The 27,192-nt window shown below is 40.8% G+C and overlaps 1 protein-coding gene across 1 annotated transcript in view; it reads left to right on the top strand.

The window, feature by feature from the left end:
* The window catches only part of LOC124701346, a 37,996-nt gene extending 11,724 nt beyond the window's left edge, over positions 1–26,272 (top strand). The window contains exons 3-4 of the mRNA XM_047233406.1: positions 17,566–18,785; positions 26,164–26,272. Coding sequence (XP_047089362.1) covers positions 17,566–18,785; positions 26,164–26,248 — 1,305 coding nt within the window. The 3' untranslated portion in view covers positions 26,249–26,272. The remainder of the gene's footprint in view (positions 1–17,565; positions 18,786–26,163) is intronic.
* The last annotated feature ends 920 nt before the right edge of the window (positions 26,273–27,192 follow it).

Raw genomic sequence — 27,192 nt, 5'->3', positions numbered from 1 at the left:
GACCCCCGATGCTCATTGGATGGTTGGTATTTATGTGGTGATTCTCTTGAAAACTATGTTGTGTAGTTTGTCTCTAATGCTTGCAAATATTATGACGGGTGATGTTGTGCAGATAATGTAGTTGGGAAACCCCAAGAGGAAGGTATGATGAGCACATCAGCAAGTTTCCCTCAGTAAGAAACCAAGGGTTTAATCGACAAGTAGGAGAAAGAAATCACTTCTGAAGGTGTTGTTGGCTGACTTTGGCAGGGCGCACTACCGGTGTCAGCAACAACGTGGAACTTACATACAACACAACCAAACTCCTTGCCAAAATGTAGTGCGTATAAGAAATTTTTAAAGTCAAACGATATAAAAGTTTGACCAAGTATGTAGAACAAAATATCAACATCTAGAACACCAACTCAATACCATTAGATTCCTCGCGATGTATATTTTCATATGGTATATATTTGGTATGGTAGATGTAGATAATTTTCTCAAAAAATTTGGTCAAAGTTGATATCGTTTGACTTTTCAAAAAAATATATGCACTACATTATGGCAAGGAGGGAGTATGCACAAGTCTGATTAGAAGCTGCAGGTTAATTCGTAAGAAGCATTCTTATATGTTGTTTTGTAATTAAACCAGCTTGATCTATGGAGCTACAGTTGATATTAACTAACATTTCCGTCAAATTTTGATACGAAAATAGAACTGCTACTGTTTTGGCATGATAAAAAGATTTTTTTTTCTAGTTAGTATCTCATGTGAGATGTGTTTGTGTAGCTAACCATTGATTCCTGAAGAATTGTAAGAGCAGAGATGGTAGTAACTTGATTGCAGCAATATCAATGATATAGAGTTGCTTATCTGAGCTAGTTTTATTTTTTGGTTCATAAAGGTCTAATCTTTTAGTTAATGAACCGTATGTAAATTGGATGTACTCTATGAATCAAATACTTTCGTGTAGATATCAGCTACAAACTTGTATACTACCTGTAGTTGCAATATTTCGATTTCATGACATGCACAAACTTGCTGTAATTTTGGTATTCCTTGTTTTCTGGTTGCCACCATCAATTTTTTGTTGTTGTCCAAGGATATTGAGGAGGAGGACTAGATGAATGTGTCAGCTCTACCTTTATATTGTAACCGACTAACCGGGTACCAACTCTATTTTAACACTGAAATTAACAAGGCATTTGTCCCTGCCATTTCCCCAAACCGAATATGCAAAACACCGCACTACCGTGCTCCCATTTTGGAGGTTAAGAACTCAGTCTCCAATCTTGCATGACCCTGCACATAGTGTTAATAAAATACAAATTTTGTTGAATATGTTCGGATCCTGAGAGCTCTTCCTTGGCAATTCATTTATGTCGTGATTTACTTCGTTCATATTGGATTTAGTGTAAGTTTTTATGATTTTCTTGCCTAATTAATTTAGGATCATCAACTGATTTGTAGCAATTAACTTCTCTGTTTGAAAGTTCTCTAAGTCAAGCATTAAGACTCTGAAGCTAATACTTTTCCATATACTGACATGCACCTATTTATTTATTCGACAATATTTCTAGCTTGTAGTAGAAACACTTGTTTTGTTTAATTTTTTTTATCTAAAGGACATGTATTAGTTCTTGATCTATCTTTTACGAGCTGCAATTTGCTAGAAGTTTGAGTCTTTCTTGTAATTTTGCTGACAGCCACTCCAAAATGTAACTGATGGCATGCCCATTCGCTAATTCATAGTGTTCTCGTAGTCATCACACTTGCCTAACTTGTCAATTATTTGTGTTTAGATTCTATGTTTTCAGACATTCTCATCTTGGAATTGAGCATATGGTAGCCTCTGTTCAATCAAACATTATGGAGGTTGAGTCTTCAGATGTGGAAATGCAAGGTTGAGCCTCTCGTTTGTCATTTTTCTCTTAGAATTTTTCTGTTCTTGTTTCTTGCTTTGAAATCACATATATATTGATTTAATTTGCAATACTAGAGTATTTCCTTTGCACTAACATTTGATGCATCTTTAATGCAAGTTTTAGAAGCCTGAGCATAGGAGGTTGTCGTCTGATGCATGACTGAAGTGTGGCTTTCTTCTTCGACTCTGTGATTCTTGTTAAGGTTCTTGTTCCACTCCTATACTCTCTGTGTGCGTTGTGTGTGTGGATGTACTGAGTTCCTGGTTAGATCCAGGTGATGAATGTGTATGTTGCTAGGTTCAAACTTAGCTCAGAGAAGCAAAGTTAGTTTTAGCTTGTATGTTATTCTTAGGTGTAGGACAGTTGCATTTGGTATTAAAAATGCACAAAGTTATAGCATATCCCTGTTTTGTGATTCCGGTTAAATGGTTTCCTCTTTATTCCAATTTCCATGATGTGTATGTGTTGTGTACATTTTCCAGATATTCAACTCAGCTCAACCTTAGTGTTGGGCAGTGCATTTGTGTTCAGCATCATTTCCTAATGCTATTGTACATCATGTTGACAAAAAAGAAACAGAGGTTTCTTGGTGTTAATATGGTGCTGATCCTAGTGTTGGGCAGCGCATTAATGTTCCTAGTATATATTTGATCAAAATCAAGTGGTGTTTAATGTTGTTAGTGATAAATGAGTGAATGATACTAGCTTATCTATCGAATAAATGATGTACTTTTGTTTCTTCTTTGCTGATACAACGTTTTTGCTTTTATTCAGGGTTGATGGGTGGGTGTGGACGATAGCTAAAGCTAGCACACAGAGGCGGTGGCGGGGATGGTTCAGGAGGGCACCCACTTGGATGACTTGATCTCCAGATGTCGTCGGAACAGACGAGGGGACTACATCATGCGGGTGACTCCCTATTGCTGTCTCAAGATGGGAATGGTTCGGGTCAACCCATCGGGTCATTGGCCAACCCAAAATATCGAGGTTGTTTGGGCACTTGGGTTGGTATCGTGGAGGAGTTGGTCCAGCGGAGTCGGCACTGCCTGGCCCATTGGGTATGCATGGTTGACCCAGTCGCTTTGACTCCCTCGACTAAGCTAATCGCTGATCTCGTCCATGTACCGTCCTCGCCCCCCTCCATGTCTCCTGCTCCTCCTGCTTGATGTCCAGCTCATGTATCTTGTCGTCCAGTTCGTCGTTCCTCTAGCCACTCAGCTCGTCGTTGTCCAGCTCCTTAATTTGAAGGCTCGTGCTTCCCTGGTCTGCTTCCCCTTCCCCGAGACGCAACCAAGGACATGTGATACTTACCTTGACATGCTCCAGTGATTGTGGCTTGGTGTTTGACCTGCTCCGGTTCTTGATAGATTTAACATCCATTACATGCACAGTTTGGCACAAAAGCTAAGAATCGGCAGTAGGGGTATCCGTTTTATTTTTGGTTCAAGAGACTCTACGCTAATGATATAAAAGTCTGGTGTCTCAAGGATTATGATAGTCAAGAATGGGTCCTAACACATAGTGAAAATTCTGTTGGCAGATGCTTTACTTTCACCATTTTAATATTGTGATTCTCCATCTTAACATACTGAAGGTTTTTGCCTTGCTTTTCTTCAATGAGGTTTTGGGTTTCGGAAATAAAAGTTGACATTCTTGGCTTCTATCCTTCACTACGTACACTAAGATGCAATTCCCTAAAAAAGACTGAGATGCAATTGTACAAAATAGCTGCACTGCGCACATGACTGCAGACATGGCCAACTCAGATGCAACTCTAGTTTTCCACTCTCAGTCTTTTCAAAAGAACTCATTTGGATCAGATGCAACAGTGCAGTCATTTGGATCAGATGAAAAGATCCTTCACTACGTACACTAAGAGTTCTTATTGTGTGGTTTGTCATCCTAAACAGATTCGGTTGTTCATAATAGATTTTCCGTTCATCAGTAGTGCCATAATAGTTGTATTTTGATTTCATCTAGAAAGCTACTGAACATCTGGTCCAAAAGAGTTCTTTTTTTTTGGCACAGTTGTCAAGAATGTTTTCAAAAACTCTAGTTTTCCACTCTCTGTTAAAGATTTACCTGCCACTCTAGATAATCTAGTAGGACCACAAATACTATGAAATTTGGGAGGATTAATCATGTACAAAAGGATCCTATGTTATGAATATAAAATTATGATTGACTCTTGTATATTTTCTGGTTGGTGTGGAATATATTGGCTTGATTTGTAGTGTAATATAATGACTATATTCATATATGTGGTCAAATGAACAATATGTTTCTTCATGAGTTTGGTTACTTCTGTTTTTTGTGATGATCATTAGGTTGGGCACTAATGTTTAGTTTCTTGTCCATTTTAGAAACTCATCATTTTCTGTGAGATGAACTGGTTGCTTTTGACACAGTTATGTGAACTGGTAGCTATCTCCAGTCTGACCTGATTTTGAAAAAATGAACTTATATCTAAGGGTGGTTTAGAATTCTTGAATTTCATAGAAATTTCACAAGTAAAAACTCTTTGATAGACGTTTGGAGGTTTAATCATGCACTAAGGTATCTATATTATGATTAATAGGAAGTTGTAACATTATACAAACAACACAGTTGATTCTATTCAATTGCCATACGCACTATTTCTTGTTTTCAAGTTTCTCTTTCAATATTCGCTCATTACAATGAGCCATGACACCCATAATCCGAGTTTGTAATTGTAGATGATGAGGACATTAAAACAAGTGAGGGAAATGGACTTTGAGAGATGAGAAAACGAAGTCATGAAAGTCCTGATATGTTACAATGATATGTTAGAACATATAAATTTCTGAGGTTTGCTATTAGCTTCTTGTAAATTTGCTACGAATATTTATACTATGGAGTTATTGTTGCTTGCAATCATGTGCAGATTTTATTTGGTCTGGCTCATTAGTCCCCTGTAAACATTGAATATTTCATCTTCTTAGGTAACAACCTTGATGTGCTATCATAATTTTGTTTAGATATTCACTGAGCATAAACACAAATGAAAACACTATTTTTCCATCGCTATAACATTCTAAAAGTCTTGTATAATTATATTACATCTAAATTTTGGGTCGGCCCTAGTAGGCTAGCCATTGGGCCAACCGGGCCACAATATTTTCTTGGAATGGGTAGACCCATGGCCCCTACAATTGGCCTTTAGGCCACAGGACCACGTACGGGCTGGCCCATTCCCATCCTGATAATTTTGTGACTGCCTTGCTGTTGTATAGATGGATTTTTAGTTTTTCTGTGTGTATCCAAAAGATTGTCGGTTCCCTCAAGTTTGTAGGTTGATGAAAGGTTATTTAAGTCTCTACTAAAATTTGTGTTTTTTTTTGTAGTTTCGTAGCTTTTGATAGCTAGTTATTGCTGAAATTTGTTGCAACAGGTTACAATCATCTAATTATTTGCTTAGGTGTATGCTAAATTGATGGTAGCTTATCTTTCTAATAAATGAGGAGTGGCAATCCTGTTACTAATTCAGGAGTAGTAATGTTCTAGTAGGTTCTGGTTATTATTGAGAAGCAAAAAGAGCTCAATCTCAAAAGACCCTAACTATATATCTCGATTTTCCTTCAATTTTCTATAGAAATATGCTGCTAGTAAGGTTTACATATTCCTAGTGGTAGTAGTTTTCTCTGGTCCCACTATATATTTTAGTTTGTATATTTTATGTATTTAGGTTATCCAGAATCAATACCGCAAGATAAGGCAGTAGTATTTCTACTTACATCAACTATTTAATCAATACTGCAAGAGTAGTAATATACTATTATCTTTACATGGATGGTGCCTTGGAGCTGAAAAAATGGTGGCAGGTTCAGGAGGACTTACTCCACTCGGACACTGGGGGCAAGAATGTCTACGATAATTAGGTACCCCCCGCTGCTTTTTCTGGAAAAAGAACACTTCCAATTTTGTAGGTTGGTAGCTAAATGGCTAGTCATTGTTCAAAATTGTAGGATCTGCTGATCAAGGAAAGCATGCATAATTGTTTTACAACATTGGGTATACTTATCCACTTTCATGACATGGTGGCTTGTGCAATTTTTAGCAATGGAGATGCATTGGCAAAGATGGAGATGCATTGACTACAAAATGGGTAAGTAGCCATGCCAACAACATGTTGAATTCTTGATGGATGCATGATTCAGGCTCAACTCTGCATTCTCTAGTCAGCTACCACTTATTGCCAGTAGATGTTTCTAGGCCTGATGTGTATACAGTGTGATATGTCTATACTTCCTGATAACCTATCATGTGTAATATGTTGGCCCTACTTTGTTTTTATTGCCCAAAGTTTGGTTGCCAGTAGGCATACCTGACTTCTTTTGTCCCATAGTTGTTCAAACCCTGATGATGATTTCAACCAGCTACTGGATGGTACTATCACTTGGAAGTTTTGACATGGTCTAATATGTAGAACTCAAAGCATCACTTCCCTGCTCAATAGAATAAGCCCATTAGTCCGTTTAATGTTCATAGGTATGTCTCTAGTACTACTAGCCAACAAACATGTGATTATGTGAATCATCAATTTGATATATTGCACAACTTGTAGCGATTCAATTCCTCTTTGAGACATTTCAGCTTTAGAGTAGTTTGATATTCCTAAATTGTTAGCATTTTAGGACACATGCGCTGATCTTGGATTGGTTAGGAGTGGCTAGGTTTAATTGTTTCCATGTCTAGATAAATATGCTGCTGATTCTACTATATATTTGATCAAAATATTGTGGTGTTCAATGTCATTGTTTGTGCTAAATAAATGAACAATACTAGCTTATCTATCTTGTCCTGTACATGAGGAGTGGCAACGATCTGGATAGTGGATACTTGTGATTGTTATTATTTGTCACCATCTATTTTTCTTTTAATGATGCTACACTTTTATTTTTCTTCAGGGTTGATGAGTGGGTGTGTTGGTGGTACAGTGAGCCCAAGGTGGCGATGATGGCGAGGAGGGGTTCAGGAGGGCGCCCACCGAACTTGCTCTCTGATTGGACAATGCATCCCGGGGACGAGGACCTACAGGTTTTACCTCCCACTGCTGCCTATCCTACATGATGATATTTTGTGGATGCCATTGTTGTGCATCGTTACAGATCGCTGGTTGGTGTGATCAAGTCTGGAGCTAGTTTTCTCCTAAATAACAGAATTTTTTTAACTTCTATGTGTGTAGATAGGTCGAGTGTTTGATTTTTGCAAATAAATGAGATTGTTGCTGCTTAGGTCGTGTATGCTAGTTCAATATTACTAGTTCATGTATGTATCTATCTAGTAAATGATGAAATCTCTCTTCTGCGCTATTTATTTATCTCTTTTAAGGAGAAGCATACATTAAATAAGATCTTTTTTTTCTTGGTATGTAGTTATGATTTGGTATAAAGGGAGAAGTCATATGTATGGTATACGTCTTGCTTAGCATGGTCTATGATTTTCGGTAGGTCAGTTCAAATTGAGTTTCGATGAATCTCCAGATTAATTTTTGTGGAGACGTTAGGCATATGTGAAGTATCTATCCTTTGAGTAGATAAATGTTGCGCTTCCTGTAAGCTTAATAAAGTCCTTAATAAAGTCACAGTTAACCTCTCGAGAGACATGTTGTGCTGGTTGGCATAGTGTCTTCTCTGACTAGCATGTTCCAGCCATATGTGTTACTGTCATATTAATTACAGATTGTTCAGTGTTCAAAACTACAAAAGTAAAAGGGTTGTATGTGCATGCTTGCATATTCTCCTGATTGTCATTTCCGTTCTTTATTTTCATATCTCTAAAGTGGCAAATGATGTTCGTTTCAGGGAATGGTTGCTGCCCATGTGTGTTACTTCCTGGAAGATGCATGTGTATCCTTGGATGACTGGCCGGTGTCCTCTGCAGATGTCGTGCCTGCAAAGGGCCCACTTGAGGTGAATGTTGCTTCTAAATGTTTGTATGTACATGTGTCCTACTATTCAGGTTCTAAATACTCGAGTATATGTGTGGTCTTGGCATGAAATTTGATTGCATGTGAAAACTGCATAGAAAATGATTGTCTAGTATATGTGTGTGGCCTATTGTATCCCTCCTTGTGTTAATTAATAATTTGTGCAACTATGTATAAGATAACATCATATCTCTATTTTAACTAACTCAACTAACCATGAAGTATACGATAACAACTGGCACAATTTCTCCATCTCGTGAATAACCACAATTGTATTTGCTAAATCTGCCCTAGAGTTAACTATCATGTTTGTTCTTCTTGTCTCACAATAATAACGAGGAGGACACCAACTATCTTATGGGAAGAGTAGTAACAACTTCTCTAGCACCATGAGTAGCGCATGCGATGCTATGCTTACAATGGATGAGCAACAAAGGTTTTAGGTTCTTTAGCCTGCTGTGTTGTACATGTAACCTCCTAGGATGGGATGGGATTGGAGAGAACTTGTGTGCTGTTGTGCATTAGTTTATTCATTCTTGAGAACGTTTTGTTGTTGGTGGTTCCGGAGGTTCTGACTGATCATATATTTGCATGTTACATGGGTTTTAGATATTGTCTTTGTTGAAGTATATATTTGTTTGCTGTGCGGGTTTTTACGTCTGAAAAATCGGCAAGGGCATGCCAAAATTTCGAATGCCCCTTCAAACTAATTTGGATAGGTTAACTATCTTAAGTACTAGTTTAATTTCTTGAAGAAATTCTGCATGGTAGGATGAGTGTATCTTGATCTTCTTCGTTAAATTGTGATGCTTAGGGGATTAGGATAGTGCTCCATGCATGTGTGTACCAGTACTAGCATAGCAGAGATTGAGGGGAATACTACTTTTTTTTGTCTAGAGCTAGTGCGGTTGCTTATGTGTGCTCGATCCTTGAATTGTTAGCGCACAGGCGATAGGTTTTACCGAGCATAATCATTTGCTATGATACTAACTATAAAATTTATCTTGCCTTGCACTGATTCATGCCTCGCCATGATTAAAAAAAGTCACGGTACTAGATCTATCCTGTAAGGTTGTAGCTATATAATGGATGTTTTCAGAGCTAGAAGTTGGTTCTTTAGCGGCTGCATAACTTAGCTAGAACCGTATGAGTATTTCTTTTTTGGTTCTCTTATTGTGCATGTATCATAACTATGGTTATGATGAAATTCTGCTACATGTGTCCTGATATGTTCCTTATGTCGTAGCTGTTAGCATGAGAACCCACTGTTTCCGTCCAGCAACTTAGTAGCATAAATCCGGTTTTATATTAATTACTCTACATCAGTGTTCCCCTGATGTTGCAGTGAGTTCTCTTGTCAGTGCTGCCAGTGTTTTTAGTTAGTTCTATCTTTACTATTAAATGGGAGTTGGTCGTTTGATACTCAACGCACTTTGATGGTCATCATTAAAACAATCCGGACCGTCAAATCACCCCAACATCTCCGCTCAAGCTTGAACCGTCCGATTGGTAAACATCGTCACCTGCCCTCTCAACTCTCGCAGCGGCATTCAAACAATTGCCAAAAATTCCACTCATTATCATAAATGCCTTTCTATTTCCCTAATCAGGCCATCAACTTCAGATTCTTGCCCCAAAATCGTGTCTTTCCCTTCTCCTCGTCATCCCATTTCCAAGATCTGAGACTGGCGTTGGGGCGGAGGCTCTGTTTGGCATCGTGTTCCATAGGCGCTCGTGATCCCCTCTGTGGTACGTGGTCAGCCGCCACCTTCCACTTCGACTTCTCGCCCCGCCCACCCAAGTACCCAACGCAGGCGCCGACACGCGGCAATTCCTCCTCCGGCCGCCACTCCCTGGCATAATCCCTCTCGCTGGCGGATTCTCCGTGCTCCACCTTGTCGGGATTTCGAGGAGCTCGTGAACGAAGTCTCTCGCGCCGTCGGCGAACAGGTGAGCTTGCAGCCTCCCTCTCTCTCCACCATCATCCCTTCCCTCTAGCCTCCCGCGCAATTTTGGTGGCCTCAATGGAGGAGATATGTTTGACCCCATTCTCCTTGATATCCCTGTCCCCTCCCATCTCTATTCTCTCTCTCTCTCAGATCAGGCCACCATGGCCAACAGGGAGAGGTTGCTGGTCGCACAAGCAACCGCGGCTGCCGGAGGCATGGATTTACGTGCGTCGCACGACCTCCACATGCGAGCTCTTTCTTTTCGATTATTTTATTGCTTGATAGCAGAATTTTTTTGTACACTTGTAATTCCTGGTCTGATGGCTTCTGAAGGTAAGTTCAGGTTACGGGCTTCAGATGGTGTTGATACAAAACTGAAGCATTTTCAGCATTTATCTCTACAAAGTGTAAAGGGCGAACAAAAAACGTAAATAGTTGTATTTCCTATCTAACTCATATGGCTCTTATAGGCCTTGCCTGTCTTTTGCACGACATCTTGATACAAAACTGAAGCATTTTCAGACACAATTGTTGCTAGGTAGATAGGTACACACATGAGCTTGAGGTGTTAGTAATTGGTGATTTTCCCATGCTTGCAAAATATAGGTATATGTGTCTGATTCGAATTCAGAGGATGATAGTAAATTCACTGAGTTAATTTCGGTTGACACTTTTGATAATTTCAATTGACACTTTTGAGAAAAGAGCATAAAGCCTGTACACCAATCCAACTAATAGAGGCCCGTTCTATTTTCCAGAGCTAAGGAAAAATTAACAATATAAGTGCTCTTCATTATACGTGATCAGGTCAAAATGCTTCTGCTGTAAGAAAATATAGTATTGCTAATTTTAAGCTGAAAGGAGATGGTCATTTTCATTACGAAATAACAATGGTGTATCTGGTTCTGCTGAAGAACTATCGTTATTGTTATACCAGGGGACCGCGCGCGGATCCCCGCCGCCCCCATCACCGGCCGCGCTAGGCTTCGCCGGTGGCAGCCTCAGGGGACAGCGAGGGGGGGGGAGAGGGGTGGGGAAGGCGGCGGCGGGGAGGGTTAGAGAATGCTTACAGCTGGTCGCTTTGTCATGAGAAACTCTCATTTGCTTGGTAGCTTCTGCCTAATTTGTTAGACAACACCCGGAATATATCTTTGATGTCTGTTTGTAGAAACCTGGTTGTGATAAGGAAGTTCATGTAAGGTTACTGAAGGTATTTTGTATGGAGATATGTGCACTGGAGACATAAGAAAGAGACACAGTGGTCCTTTGTTGCCCCTGCGTTGGAGCTTATCATTTAAAAGCATGGCATGCGATGTAAGTTTCGATATTTTTTCTTTGTTCTCTTCTATGATAAGATTTTATGTACACTGCATGACCTGTGATTCTTCTATGTCATTATATGGGCAGCAAAAAGAGAGTGGATGTAGTAAGCGCACAGATGATTGGTACCTATGTTTTGTTGTCTACTGAAATCTCGGCGTTCATATATGGAAGAGTCGTCTTCCTTTGAACAATCTCTAATGGTATGCTCCACTCAAACATACCTACAGATTTTTTTGGCAGCATATGAATATATCCACTGGTGTATGGAACAATCTATCTCATATTAGAACTCCCATTTTCCTTGATGTCAGTATAAGATCAATGCTTACATAAGAGAATAATCATCAGAAATTGATAATGTGGTCTTTAATTTGGAATTTTCATATCGAACCATACCTGGGTATTGCGCCAGGGGTTGTTTATTCACTGCATTATTCACCTAATTCTGTAATGAACTTTGAAGAGGGATTGCTAAATTCTAATAGTAAGAATTTGAGACAAATGTGTTACATGCACTTGTTTTTTGTTTCTGGAAATTCTGCTTGAGGATAGTTCTCATTGTGTTACATGCATGCCATGGACGCGGAGGGGTTATTGGCGGTATCGGTGATCAACCTAGGACTGGTGCTGGTTGCGTTGTCGCTCTTCTCCATGTGGAAGTAGCAGCCGAGGAACACGCTTATGTACCTACCACAGCGGATGGAGGCAGGAGGCGTTGGTGGTGGCTTGTGGCCAGTGTGCGCGGGGCTGCTGACCCTGGCGTGACATGCTTTTCATAACCCTTTTCTTTTTCAGAATAGATTTGAGAAGTAGTAGGAATACCCATATTTTAGAGTATATGATTTTTGGGCTGTAGATGGTTCCCTTCGCTATCTGATACAATGATATTACTGAATTTTCTACATGTAAGTTGATGTAAACCACAAATGGAAAGCTAATTTTTTGACGATGAAATGGTTTCTGTACTTTGTTCTTCTTTGTTAATCCTAAATTTTACTCATAACTCGTAAGGGCACCAACTTTGTTACAACACTTCTTACAATGTTATACTCCGTATAATATTTTTCTCCATGATGTATATGCCTTAGATTCGTGGTATTGCCTAAAGTGTCATCACTGCCACAACCAGTAACGTCAAGAGTCTATAATGGTAATTGGGAGTTTTCCATAAGGTTTAAATTGTTAATGCAACTTCTCGATGATTTGATAGTAAAATAAAATTATATATTCAAATTAAATCAAAATTGTCAAGAATATCTATACTGCAGACATTATCACATATTTAGGAGCATGAAATTTAAGGAATCGTAGCAACGCACGGACATTCAACTAGTGTTGTTAGTATATCAGTTGTAACTCTCAACGCCTTTCTAGAGGTGTATATATACTTTTCATAGGCACCGTAATTGCATCTTCACTGATGGACAAGAAAGGAAGAGCCTTCTAATGAGAAGGTTATCTGGAATGGTATTGCTATATTCCCTTTTATCTGCATTAAACCATGTGTGTTTGTGTGTCTTAGTTTGGAAATAGCTTGCAAACTGATGTCTTCTTTTGTCTTGAAGGCTGCATCAATGTTACTCTGCAAACTGATGTCTTCTTTTGTCTTGAAGGCTGCATCAATGTTACTCCTGTCATTGTCCTTCATCGGAAAAGACTTTGAAACCTTATTTAGCCACTCTTGCTGGCATTGGCACTGTTCTGTAAGTGTTTTACGTTCACATAATATTGTTTGTGCTGTCTTTTGCTCTTGTAGCTGGCCATGTTCCAGCAGTGCTCCTTCCTCAAATATTTGCGTCCAGAATAAGGGCCAAGGAGTTATCACTAGGCATGCACTGGGTAAGTCTCTAGTGGTTACATTTTTTCACATTTCTAAAAAACAAGGAAGTAGTTACTTGTGCATTCAGTGAAGTATGATCGGTTAATAGATGTGGTAATTGTTTTCTAATGTTAAGATTTGTTCATGTCGCTAGATAGTTGAAACTGGGAAAAGAAATTGCATCCTGCTTCATTTTGTATCATTGATAAACTGAAGACAGATTATCCCTTCTACTAGTATATAGATGTTCAGCGTGTTGTACGATTATTAATTTATTATTGTGTTGTCGATTTGCCTACTAGCACCCATGATTAATTATCTATTTTTTCTCTCTGCAGATATGCAACTTCTTTATCAGCTTGTACTTCTTGAGTGTCTTTAACAAGTTCGAAATCAACACCGTGTACTTGAGTTTTAATTGCATACGTGTGCGCTCTCGTGGTAGCTGTAAATTTGGTTGAGACAAACGGCCGATCATTGGAAGAAATCGAGCGGGCTCTAAGCTCGGCCAGTAAAGTCGACACCCTTCACGCTGGTGCCTTTTTGGGGAGTGCTGAATAAGCATGAAGCGCAATGTTTCTAGTTCCATGTTACTGCTTGTCACAAAGGCTCACCGCGGTGGTCTTGACGATGATGTTCAGGAGCTCGTCGCATTGACGTTCAAAGGTACCTCCTTGGTCACACTTGAGTCAATTGTTGAATGTATTGTCATATATAGTGCATAATCTTTTACTCAATTTTTTTGTTCTGGAGCTTATACAATTTTGATCGCCGGCATTCAAAACCCACCAAGGTGATCTTGACGATGTCGTTGAGGACGCCCGTCGGCATTGGCGTTCAAAGGTACCTCCTTGGTCACTTGAGTCATTCTTGCATTTATTTTCATATATAGTACATCTTTTTCTCAATTTGCTTGTTTTGTAGCTTACACATTTTTTTATCTACTGCTCACGCTTATATGAATTTGACTGAATTGAGACTTGGAGGGAGTAATTAATCGATGTGTTTGTGCTTATATGAATTGGCGCTTCTATGAAATATGTGACATTAGAAGCCAGGAAGAGGCATATGCATATCTTCTATGCCAACATCATGTGGTTGAATTTGAATCTCTAAATTTATTTTTACTAAATATACTCAGCTGACCATTATCTGTTGTTCTTGTTCAAGCACATTGAAGAGGATTGAGGCGGAGAAAACATGTAGAGAAGTTGAAAATTTGCAATGACAATCTGTGAGCCTGTTTTGTACACGTGGGAAGGCAAGAAGAGGCAGCATGTTGATGGTTGTGTGTTCGAGCCGTCCCATTTTTTGTTGATCCGTGGTAGATGTGCATCAACAAGCCGTCCCATTTTTTGTTGATCCGTGGTAGATGTGCATCAACAACCGTGAGAATTCAGCTGCAATTTTTGAGTTGAGGCTTGTTTTCTCTTGTGTTGAATGGTAAGAATATAGTGGAAGGAACCTGTAATATTATTGCCGTGGTAGTCAGCTTGTGAACATGATTCTGGTGACTAAAATTTGGGGTTCTGGTTTGTTTCAGGTTGGTGATCTTGTATTAACCAAATACTTTAGAACTTGAGACTGCTATTTGCTCCAGGTTTTCTCTTGTATGGATAGGTATGCATTGCTTCTTTATAAATGCCTTCATTGTTCTTATTTTGAACCTCTGGTCCTGATATTGTTTGTTGGCATTACAGGCAAGTTGTTGATTTCGCTGGCAAGGACGCAGAGTCCTTGCTACACTGTCGGCATCCTATTGCTTGCCCATGGACAACCAGGACGACATCGAGCACAGTGGTGATGACCAGGATGGCGTCACCATGAATTACACAGATTAGGCAATATCACTCACCATGGTGGTTTGGTGTGGTTGTTTCTCCAGTAGCCATGCCTGTGCATGCCTCCTAGATTCCCTATGATTCGTATGCGTTCGATTGCAGGTTTATATCACTTCTTGTGCACTAGAAATACCCCTACAGTGCTACTCGCCAGCTTAATTAACATAATCTGGATGCTCTTTCACAAGTTGAAATTTAACTCCAGTTGATATATGGGACAGACATTGTGTAGATAAAATGCACTTGTGTGAAAGGTGCGCAACTTGATGTTTCTTTAGTTATTTGACGGTGGCGGCGAAACGATAGGAGGCAACGCCCATTTGCTAAATAGTAGTAAATGTAGAGAAACTTGAGTTGTTGAACGTTGGCCCTTACACAAGCAAAATAAGGATTGTGGTTGTGCTTAATTTATGTCCATTTTGCATGTCAACTAGGTCATGTTATATTGTATATCATCATTTACTAAGTTGGAAATATTCTTGCAATGATTTGCTGCAGGTTCAGCGCATACAATAGCAAATAGGCTCTAGAGGTATGGTATTTGGTGTTGTGAACAATCTGAAATAAACAGTGTGAGGTTGTGGCAAGAACTTGATAAAATTTGCAAGGCCCTTACTGAAGCTGTGATGTACATTTGAGAAGTTAATGGCAGCAAGAGGACGTTGGATGTTGATGTTTGATGGAGTATACACAATTTTTTGATCATTGCTAGCTGTGCAACAAGTACTTGTGTTTATGTATGTAGTGAGCATTCAGCTACAGTTCATTGAGTTGATGCTTGTTTTTCTGTTGTTTGAAATGGTAAGAAACTTGTGAGTGGAACCTGTATTATTAGTGTCGTGATGGTTGGCTTTTGAACATGCTTGGGGCGACTGAAACTTGACAGTCTGATTTGTTCCAGGTTTCGTTATCTTGTACAATATCAACTATAGCTGAGAAATGGAGACTGGAATTTGTTCCATCTTCATTTACCTGTATGCACTTGGCTCCTAGTAGCTAGGTGCTCCAGGTTTAGTCGTGTATACATGTTGTGAACTTCTGAGGCAATGAATAAAATTGGATATGTGCACCTACATATTTAAGTTGGATATCTTTACTACTACACATTGTATGTTATGAGGAATCTTTTGTTTGAGAATTTGTTGAACTTATAATTTTCTCCACCTCTTGTTCATATTCAAGTTGAGCCAACTGAATAAGAACTACATGTATTATGTTTCTTGTTCTGATTTTTGTATGATGTGGAATCCGAGGGAAGTGCCACACCCCGTGTTAACCACGTACGCTAGATTGGCAATGTTGTGCAACAATCGTACGAAAAAAGTTGAACATATGGCAACACTTCTCTTTGTAGCTTTTTGCGAAACACGGTACAATCAAATACGCTCATACATACGCGCACACACTCACCCCTATGAACGCACACACGCACATCCTACCCCTATGAGCACCTCCAAGAGACCGTGTTGAAGAACTGATCCGGCAGGTCTTGAGATTGACGAAGTCACCATAGGCGCCTCACTGTCGACGGGAACATCGCCTCCCACTGAAGAATATTCCGCCTTTATGAGACACCAAAGTGTCAAATCTGGGATTTGAACTCTGGTGGGCTGGGGGTGCCACTGTCCTCCTAAGCATCCAACCAGAGGTTGGTTCTCACTTCTCTTTGTAGCTTATAGACACAATATATACTCTTTGATTGATGATCGTTGAAGAAAACAAATCAACACATATATTTGGAAATAAATCTGGCCACATCATGGCTATATAAAAGTTAGACTAGAATCCCCTCGTTTACGAATAGATGGACTGATTCCTAAATAGTAGGTATTAAGATGCATGGAGGGAAACACCCATGCATTCCACGAAGATAACCCACTGTATTCCACGAGGCGATAACCCATTGTATTCCACGAGGCAATAATTGTTTACGGAATGGGCCGATGTTTATTTTGCAGTACATCTCATCGTTCTGTGTGCTGCATGTGTATCAGTGTATCAGCCATCCATCCCTTGTGATCATTGTGCTCCTTTACCCCTCCAACCTAGCCTCTATAAGTACAAGCACTTGGTGATACACCGCGTGCAGAAAGCGCGTATAAGACTTAGACTTTGACTTTGTCGAGGAGAGGAGAGGAGAGCGAGGCGTGACGGTTACGTTCCGGCATCGGGGAGGCACTCCGGCGAGCGACGCAATCAGGCCAGGAGAGGTGTTGCAAATGCTTCAAAGTGATTTGCGTTGTGTTTTGGTGTGGTTGGATCTGATTCATCTTTTTGTTGATCTGACTAAGGCTGGATGAAGGCTCCGCCTCCTGCTCTTGTTCTTTTTCATGTGGATCGGACGGTCGACTTGGTGAGCGCAGTGGTCATGGTCTATGTCCTGGTGCGTGGTGATGGTCGGCGGCAAGAGCGATGGGTAGGCATATTTGTCGGCAGATAGCATGGTCGATACGCCGACCAATTTCGGGCAAGCCAGGACGTTGCCGACGAGCATGGGCGTCCGACCGGCCCGTGGCAAGATCTTGACCTGATACATCGATACAGTAGGTAAACCATGCCCCCTTCTCTTTGTTTTTTTTTCTATTCGGTACCTGCAATCGATCTTTTAGTGGAGTGGCCAGCGGCTGAGAGCTCTTGGTCTGCTTTCAAAGGCATCATCCATGTGGTCAATAGATATATCATTAGATTTAGGGGACGTCTAGATCTCAGTCGACTGATCATCCCAAATTTTCAGATCTAAGTTTCAGATTAGTTTTTGGAATTTGGCCAGACAATGAGGACGGTCACGTGGCTGGCGACCCGATCCTGCTAACGACGAACGCTAGGCGGTTCAAGGCCTTCTTCTACTGCAACTCCATCGCCTTTGTGGCGTCCTTGGTCGCCATCATCTTGGTCCAGAACAAGCTTCTGCTCGAGACCCACGTGCTGGAGGCAGCCATGATATTGGACTTGTTTGGCCTTATCGGTGCCTACGCTGCCGGGAGCTGCCGGGACGTAAGCACCTCCATTTATGCAATGGCCTTGGCGGGTGCCGTCCTGGTCTATGTGGTGATCCATGTCGTCTTCTTCACGTTGCACCACACGGATACCATAACCGACCAGGAAATCGAGTTGGTGGAGAAGAGGCGCAAGCGGCTGCTCCTTTTTGCCGTCTTGGCCGCGACCATCACTTACCAAGCCAGGTTGACCCCTCCGGGCGGCTTCCGGCTCCAGGACGATGTGTCCAGCGGCCACTATGCAGGTGACCCGGTCCTCTTATACAACTTCCCCCACCGCTACACGGCCTTCTTTTATTGCAACTCGGTGAGCTTCATGCTGTCCATCGCCCTCATCATACTGCTCGTGAACCCGCATCTGTACAGGCCAGCCATAAGGAGCTATGCGCTCGCTGTTTGCACGACGGCGGGCATGTTTAGTCTGATGGGAGCCTATGCTGCCGGAAGCACACAACACCTGAGAACATCCATCTACATCTTCGTGTTGGTGGCCGTGGTCCTCTTTGTCATAGCTGTACTCCTGTATACTGGTAACAGAATTGGTAATACAGACAGTCAACCAAAGCCATATAATGACAACAGAGTAGGGAAACAAAGGCATGCCAAGCGCAAATACCTGATGCTTCTAGGAATCCTTGTGGCGAGCGCCACCTACCAGGCTGGTCTGAGTCCACCTGGGGGAGCTTGGCAGAGCGACAGTGACTGGTACAGTGCAGGCAACCCTATCATGCATGACAACAGGAGACCCCGGTACCTTGCTTTCTTCTACAGTAACTCCACCTCCTTCCTGGCATCCATTGTTGTCATAGTGCTGCTCCTGCCGCAGTGGAGGAACAATAAGGACTGGTCGCTCAAGGTGATGAACACCACAATTTTCCTGGATTTGTTTGCCCTCCTAGGGGCATATGCAGCCGGCTCCAGCAGGGGGTGGAAGACGTCAATGTATGTTGTCGCGCTGATCGGTGCCGTGCTGGCCTTCGTTGCAATCCATATAGCGCTGGCATTGTCTGTTGAATCCAGCAGGATCAACTAGCTCTAGTTTGAGCCACAAAAGAATAAGATCAGAAATACCTTGATCTGAAGATGATGCCATGTTTCCTCTTGTTTAATTGCTCACACCAAAATGGAGCAACTTGTGCTTGATTCTTCCCAGTGCTTTAGTGCTAGCCTGATCGGTGGCTTAATTTGTGTGAGAGAGAGAGTGAGAGAGAGAGCTGAGAGCAGCCGTGTTCCACCTCTCCTCTTCTAGGTCATTTGACCCCTTTATATATGTTTAGCACTATGCACTAGGGGAACCAGCACCGTTGGATCAAAATCGATGTCTCCGATCAAGACAACACATAAGGATAGGTGGCCATTTACTGTAGCACCGCCCTACTGTAGCACCGTCCTACTGTAGCACCCAAAAATATCTGACCTAGGAGAGCAGCCTAGATCACCAAAATATCCAACATTCTCCCCCTTGATCGTAAGGCTGATCATTATAAGCTCATTTTTTCAACAAAATAATGCACTAGGACGAAAAGATTATAATGGTCTGTTAGGTACCATTTAATCTAGTGACTATAGCACATTACTTCATATCAAAATGAACCTCTTTAATTTATGAGCTCCATAAACTTTATTCACATCATATATTAACTTAATTTACATAATTCTTTACATAAACATCATAAACATTACAGACTCATCTTTTGATAAAATGGTACACCAAGACAATAGGTTACAACAGTCAATTAAGTACTGCTAAACCAAGTGACTATGGTTCCCATTCGATCTCAAAATGAGCCCCTTTTGGGGAGATGGTGCCATAATAGTTCCAACTTCTCCAGGATTAAAAGCTTTCAACTAAACCCATGCCGGCAACATGCTCTCTAAATACGCTGGGTGGTAAGCCTTTCGTGAGCGGATCCGCTAACATAAATTTAGTACTAATGTACTTGATATCTATTGTTTGATCCTGGATTCTATCTTTCACAACAAGATACTTAATGTCAATAAATTTGCCAGCTGCACTTGACTTGTTGTTACTAGCATAGATCACTGCGGGTTGATTATCGCAAAGATAGAGTGAGAGGCCTGGAAATGCTGTCAATCACTCTTAGTGCCGGGATAAAATTCTCCAACCATACCGCCTGCCCGGTTGCCTCATAACATGCTACAAATTCTGCCCGCATTGTCGATCGATGCAAGTAACAGCTTGCTTTGAGCTTTTCCATGATATAGCTCCTTTTGCAAGGGTGAAGATATAACCTCGATGTGGATTTCTTAGTATCAACACACCCCGCAAAATCAGCATCTGAATAACCCACTATTTCGAGGTTATCGGATTTCTCATAAGTAAGCATGAGGCCTTTAGTACCTTGCAAATAACGCAAGACCTTTTTAGCAGCCTTCCAAAGGATCCGCACTGGATTGGACCGATATCTCGCCAAGCATCCCGGTCACAAAAGCTAAATCAGGGCGAGTGCACACTTGTGCATACATAATACTCCCAACAATTGAGGCATAAGGAATTGACTTCATCTCGCGCAGATTCATAATTATTTCTTGGGCACTCGGAAAGTCCCAAATTTATCGCCCTTAACAATAGGAGCAAAGCGAGGCTGAGCACTTATACATATTGTACTTTTTCAGTACCTTTTCAATATATGCTCTCGAGATAGCCCCAAGATCCCTCCGGATCTATCCCGGTGAATTTCAATTCCTAAAACATAAGTTGCTTCACCGAGATCTTTCATATCGAACTTTGAAGACAAGAACCTCTTGGTCTCCATCAACATATTTTTATCACCGCTGGCCAAGAGTATGTCATCAACATATAATATCGAGAAGATAAAATTACTCCCCCTGAACTTAACATAAACACAATTGTCCTTCTTATTTTCCTTAAAGCCAAATTTCTTTATGACTTGATCAAATTTGAGATACCACTCTCTTGATGCTTGTTTCAAACCATAGATGGATTTCTTCAGATGACATCCTAAATGTTTATTTTCTTCCATAACAAAACCTTCTGGTTGTGTCATGTAAACATCTTCATGTAAGTCACCATTTAGAAATGCCGTTTTGACATCCATCTGATGTAGCTCTAAATCATAATGAGCCACGAGTGCCATAATTATTCTGAATGAATCTTTGGAAGAGACGGGTGAAAAAGTTTCATTATAATCAATCCCTTCTCTTTGAGTGAATCCTTTTGCCACAAGCCTTGCTTTAAACCTTTCGATATCACCCTTGGAGTCACGTTTGGTCTTATAGACCCATTTGCATCCAACTCGCTTTGGCTCCTTCAGGGATTTCTACTAAGTCCCATACATCATTAGTGCTCATGGACTTCATTTCATCTTTCATAGCATCAAGCCATTTAGACGAATATTCACTTTCCATAGCCTCCTTAAATGAGGTGGGATCATTATCCAACACTGGCTCATTTATATCCTCACTCATGTAGGTGAGATAATCATCAGGAATAGCAGGCTTTCTAGCCCGCTGTGACCTTCTAAGAGGCTCATTATTCGGCACATTAATAACAGTTTGAGACTCGCCGATTATTTTCAATAAGAGCATCATTAGATGTGATATCCGGGAATAGGCCGCCGGTGTATCGGCAGGTGTTGCATTAGCAAGCACGTTGCCTTCTTGAATACACTCGTAATTGCTGTCCTTGGTCCTTTTGTTGTCCAAGCTTATGTGAGCACCATCAGCTACAGGAGCTGAAACTTGAGGTGCAATTTCAGTATGTACTGGAAACACTGGCTCTTGGATTACAGGCATCGGGACATATTCCTGTTTTTCCTCCAAGACTATTTCTCTAGGAGTCATGCTCCCCTTCATCATATCACTTTCCAAGAACACAGCGTGTCTTGTTTCAACAAATTTCGTTGCCTGATTTGGACAATAAAATCGATATGCTTTAGATTTGTCAGGATAACCAATAAAATGGCAACCGACCTGTCTTGGGGTCTAATTTTCCCATCATCGGATTAAAAATCCTTGCTTCAGCAGGACAGCCCCATACATGAAAATAATTCAGGGTTGGCTTTTTCCCAGTCCATAATTCATACGGTGTTTTGGGCACCGATTTACTGGGAACCCTGTTAAGAATATGTGCTGCTGTTTTAAGGGCTTCCATCCATAAATTCACCGGTAAAGTGGAGTGGCTTAACATACTCCGCACCATATCCATAAGTGTGCGGTTTCTCCTTTCAGCCACCCCGTTTTGCCGAGGTTCACCCGGTGCCGAGTATTGGGCGGCAATGCCATTTTCCTGTAAGAATTTTGCAAATGGTCCAGGAATTTGACCATAAGTTGCATGTCTGCCGTAGTATTCACCACCACGATCAGATCTTACAACTTTAATTCTTTTATTACATTGATTTTCAACTTCAGCTTTGAAAATCTTGAACTTGTCTAATGCCTCTGATTTTTCTTTGATTTGATAAATATATCCATAACGAGAGAAATCATCAGTGAACGTTATGAATGAATTATAACCGTCCACCGATCTCACATTAAACGGACCACATATATCCGTATGAATTAATTCCAAAACTCCCGTGCTTCGGTTTGCACCTTTCTTAATTTTCTTGGCATATTTTCCTTTGATGCAATCGATACAATGATCAATATCCGCATCGGAAAAATCAAGAGAAGGAAGAACTTGATCTTTAATGAGACGCTCAATCCTCCCCCTCGAAATATGGCCTAAACGATAGTGCCATAATTTCGAAGAAGTCTCATTATCATTACGTTTGCGTTTGGTACCGACATTTATATTTGAGGTAGAACCCACATTATTTATATCATCACAAAGGGAAATTACATAAAGTTTGTCGTGTCGACGAGCAAGGCCAACATTATTATTGTCATACATAATTATACACTGCTTATTCCCAAAGTGACACTCATAACTATCATCATCTAAACATGAGACGGAAACTAAATTCCGTTTCATCGAGGGTACATAAAGAACATTATTTAGCTGAAGCTTAAAACCGCCATGAAATGTAAGAGTGAAGTCTCCAAGTGCCTCGGCATAAGCTTCAACACCATTAGCAACTCTAATTGTTTTTTCCCCTCTTTTTAGGGTCTTCCTCATATTGAATCCCTGCAACGAATTTACAACATGAATTGTTGCACCTGAATCAATCCACCAAGTATTGGTGGCATAATTAACATAAAGGGATTCTTCAACAACAGTAATAGTGTCGGTACCTCTTTCTTTGAGCCATCTCTTGAAGCCAAAACAATCCTTTCGCCTATGCCCACCTTTTCCACAAAAGTGGCAAGCATTGGAATTATTTCCTTCAGCATTAGGCGCTTTTTCTGGCTTCTTTTGCTGTGAACCTTTTGAGGATTGGCCTTTTTCCTTGAACTTATAAGGCTTGGGCTTCACATATTCATTCACAAATTTTCTATACTTCTTCTTTTGTGAATGACCAAATTGAGTAACATGATCAATTCTGTCAGCCTTAAGCCTTTCTTCTTCTTGCACACATCGCGCCATCATTTCATCAATCTCCCATTTAACATCCATCGCATTATAGTTGATCATAAATGGATCAAATTGGGGAGGCAAAGATGACATAATAAAATGGACGAGGAAACCATTAGAGATTTCCATCTCCATTGACTTTAGTTTGGCGGCCATGTTGCACTTTTTCATAATATGCTCTCGAAGACTTCCAATGGGATCATATTTTTCATCAATTAGCCTTCCGATAAGACTTGTTGCATAAACTTTAGAAGACCCTTTAAATTGATGCTCAATTTTTGCAAAGTACCCTTTTGTCTGTCTCACAATCGGAAGGGCTCCCTCATACTCTGTGTAATGGAGCCCTTTATCATCATAAGGCACTTGCGATTAGAGTCATCCCACTTAGCCTTAATAATGTCATATTCCTTCTTGAGGGCTTCATAATTTTCATTATTTTCTTTAGGCACCTCAGGAGGATCATTAAGGAGAGCATAATCAATATTGAGTAAGGCCATAGTGATCTCAAGCTTCTCCTTCCACGTGACATAATTGCTGCCATTTAGTCTGTTCGATGCCATTTAGCATTCCAAAGAATATTAGAGACATTAGTTGCTGCAAAAGAAAAAATTCAAAATGCTTTAGTAAGCATCATCATAATCATCATTAAATTTTATTGATCAAATTCAAATCAGCTTTGGCCAGAGATGAAAATGAACAACAAATTTTTTTTTTTTTTGGACAAATATTCATCAATTAGCTTTGGCCAAATTGATAAATAGAAGCCACACATTAATGATCCTCATTCATTATTTTCTTTTACCGACCCGGTTCACATCAGCTTTGGCCGAAGTGAAACAGACCAATAAAAGAATTTTGCAGCTTAAAATGCCCGTCAAACAACTTTGGTCGAATGACAAGGCATAAAACCACACTTTATTTGAGGATCCATAAACTTTATTTTGCAGATGAAGCATTATCACATAATAATTATAGTGATAAATATCACCATAATTCATTAATCATAAATAAACTAAATAATAAAAGTAATATCAACATGTAAATTAACTAAGCATGACAATTAAAATTGTGGCCTAAAATAAACATAATAAGCATAATAAATTTATGCAGGAAAAAACAGCCTGAAAATTAATTATTTCAGCCCCAAATTTTTTTTTTTTTTATTGCATAATAACTCTGCTGAACTGGGCCGAAATTGGCCCAGCCCAGTATTTGCTCCCCCTGATCCCCTCTTGGGCCACAGCCCATTTGCAACATGCCAGGACGACCTGAACCGTCGGATGCAATCTGACGGCCAGGAACGACCGCAGCTGGAACAAAACCAGCCGCGTCGTCGCCGCCCGGCTCCCCGCGAAAACCCTAACCACATCCACTCTCCTCCCTTTCCTTTTCCTCTCCTGCGACGACGAGCGACCAGAAAGAGGCGGCGGTAGCGAGCACCGCGCGACCATGGGAGAAGGCGTCGGTGTCCTCCAGGCCCTCTCGCCGGGGCTGCGTTCGGCTTTGGCCAGAGCGCACCTTCGTCGAGCGGCCCTGGACGGCGCCCTTCGCGAAACAAGCATACGCGTGCGGGCGTCCCCGTGACGACGATGGCTTGCTTCATCAGGATCCGGCACAGCGGCTGGTCTCCAACGACGACAAACGTGCGAGGAGAGCAGCAGCCGCGGGCCGGTCCGGCGGACGGCGAGGCCGCTCGGGTTTGAACCCGGTGCTGCACCCGCAAGCATTAGGTGGTGGCTCCGACACCGCCGTGGCCAGCGGCGATGACGAAACCCATTAGGTAATCGTCCGCTTCTTGATCTTTAGGATTAGGGTTAGGGTTCCTCCAAAATTGGGGAATTTCATGATTTAGGGTTTCGGTAAATTGGGGATTTTGCTTTAGGGTTGATCACGGCATCAAATCAATCCATCCCCACTTCAATTCACACTTAGCCGAAACCATAAACATCAAGATAGGGGAAAATTTCATCACTTTAGGGTTTCGGTTATGGAAAAAAAACATCAAGATTTATGCATAATTAACTTATTTCCCCTTAAATCTTAATCAATCTTAAACCAGAAGCTCATAATTGAGGAGGGGAAAAGAGGACAACATTTCTAGGGTTTCTGGAAAAAATAGGAATTTAACATAAGAGCTTTAATTCCTTTAGTTAATACCTCAAATTGAAACCCTAGAGTGTCACATAATCTGTTAGGGCTTAGGGTGTGAAAAAACAGGGCTTAAACTTAAGGCATGATTAATAACCAGGAAGAACAGCCTTTAAACATAAGCATAAAACTCTTTCACAGAAGCAACTTGGGCATATGCCTTGACTTGGTGACAACATAAACACATGGGTATGTGCATATGCCCTTGATCTTGATCTTGGCTTGATAAATCAAGCATGAATCTTAACATAAGAGGGCTCAAACTTAAGAGCTAGATGCTCTGATACCATTGTTGAATCCAGCAGGATCAACTAGCTCTAGTTTGAGCCACAAAAGAATAAGATCAGAAATACCTTGATCTGAAGATGATGTCATGTTTCCTCTTGTTTAATTGCTCACACCAAAATGGAGCAACTTGTGCTTGATTCTTCCCAGATGCTTTAGTGCTAGCCTGATCGGTGGCTTAATTTGTGTGAGAGAGAGAGTGAGAGAGAGAGCTGAGAGCAGCCGTGTTCCACCTCTCCTCTTCTAGGTCATTTGACCCCTTTATATATGTTTAGCACTATGCACTAGGGGAACCAGCACCGTTGGATCAAAATCGATGTCTCCGATCAAGACAACACATAAGGATAGGTGGCCATTTACTGTAGCACCGCCCTACTGTAGCACCGTCCTACTGTAGCACCCAAAAATATCTGACCTAGGAGAGCAGCCTAGATCACCAAAATATCCAACATTGTCATGCCAACATCAGCATGAGAGTCAGGGCAGTCCAGGAGATACTCCTCAGTCACATGAGCCGGCGAACGGAGGGAATTAGGCATAGTTAGCTGCAATGCCACCACTTTAATTATTAGTCTGATCTGCGGCTCTGTTCATATGAGAGTAGTGGGTGTGATTCCTCTACAGTCTATGTTACCCAAAATCCAACACAATTCCTCTATTTGTACATCTATTTCTCTTTCTAGATTTGTAGTTTACTCGATGTAAATGGATTACTCTAAATCTGCAATGCTAGTATGTTGGAGCATATTGGTACAAAATATTTTTTTTGCCTAGTGCATATTTATAATATGGTGTAAAATTGAAATAAGTGGATGCGGTAGGTTCACATGGCAAGACATTGTTTTAGAACAAATTAATTGAAGATTAGGAGCACTCTTTGTCATTGTTCACACAAAAAAAAGGATAGCTTGCAGAAATATACCAATACAACTTGACAAACAAGAATATAAACATCTAGCATATCCATGGTCAATTGACCCCTACATTAGAAATTCAAAATACCGCTTTCATAGTGCTTTCGAAGATTCCTACTTTGTCCCCTACAACATTTATTTTTGTAGTTTCTACCTTAGGCTATAAACTATAATGACTTGATGAAGTACTTCTGTTTGCAGTTTGCAACGTTATCTTTAAGGACTGCGACACTTGAAATATCTCTAGTACTTCAATTTTTAAATCTTGGAACTGGCATGTCAAATGAGGTCATACCTTCATAGATCTGCCTGTTTTTAGTTGACCTAGTTTCAGCCTTATCTTCATGCAAGAAATGATCATCCGAAATTGTCCTGGTGCCATCACACGAGCAGACGAATGGAGGGAATGAGGCATAGCTAGCTGCAATGCCACCATTTTAATTATCAGTCTGATCTGCGGCTCTGTTCATATGAGAGTAGTGGGTGTGATTCCTCTACAGTCTATGCTATCCAAAATCAAACACAACTCCTCTATTTGTACATCTATTTCTCCCTCTTTCTAGAT

This window comes from Lolium rigidum, chromosome 3, assembly GCF_022539505.1.
Source record: "Lolium rigidum isolate FL_2022 chromosome 3, APGP_CSIRO_Lrig_0.1, whole genome shotgun sequence".
Taxonomy (NCBI): domain Eukaryota; kingdom Viridiplantae; phylum Streptophyta; class Magnoliopsida; order Poales; family Poaceae; genus Lolium; species Lolium rigidum.
The sequence above is the reverse complement of the archived record's forward strand: the minus strand, read 5'-3'. Positions and strand labels throughout refer to the sequence as shown.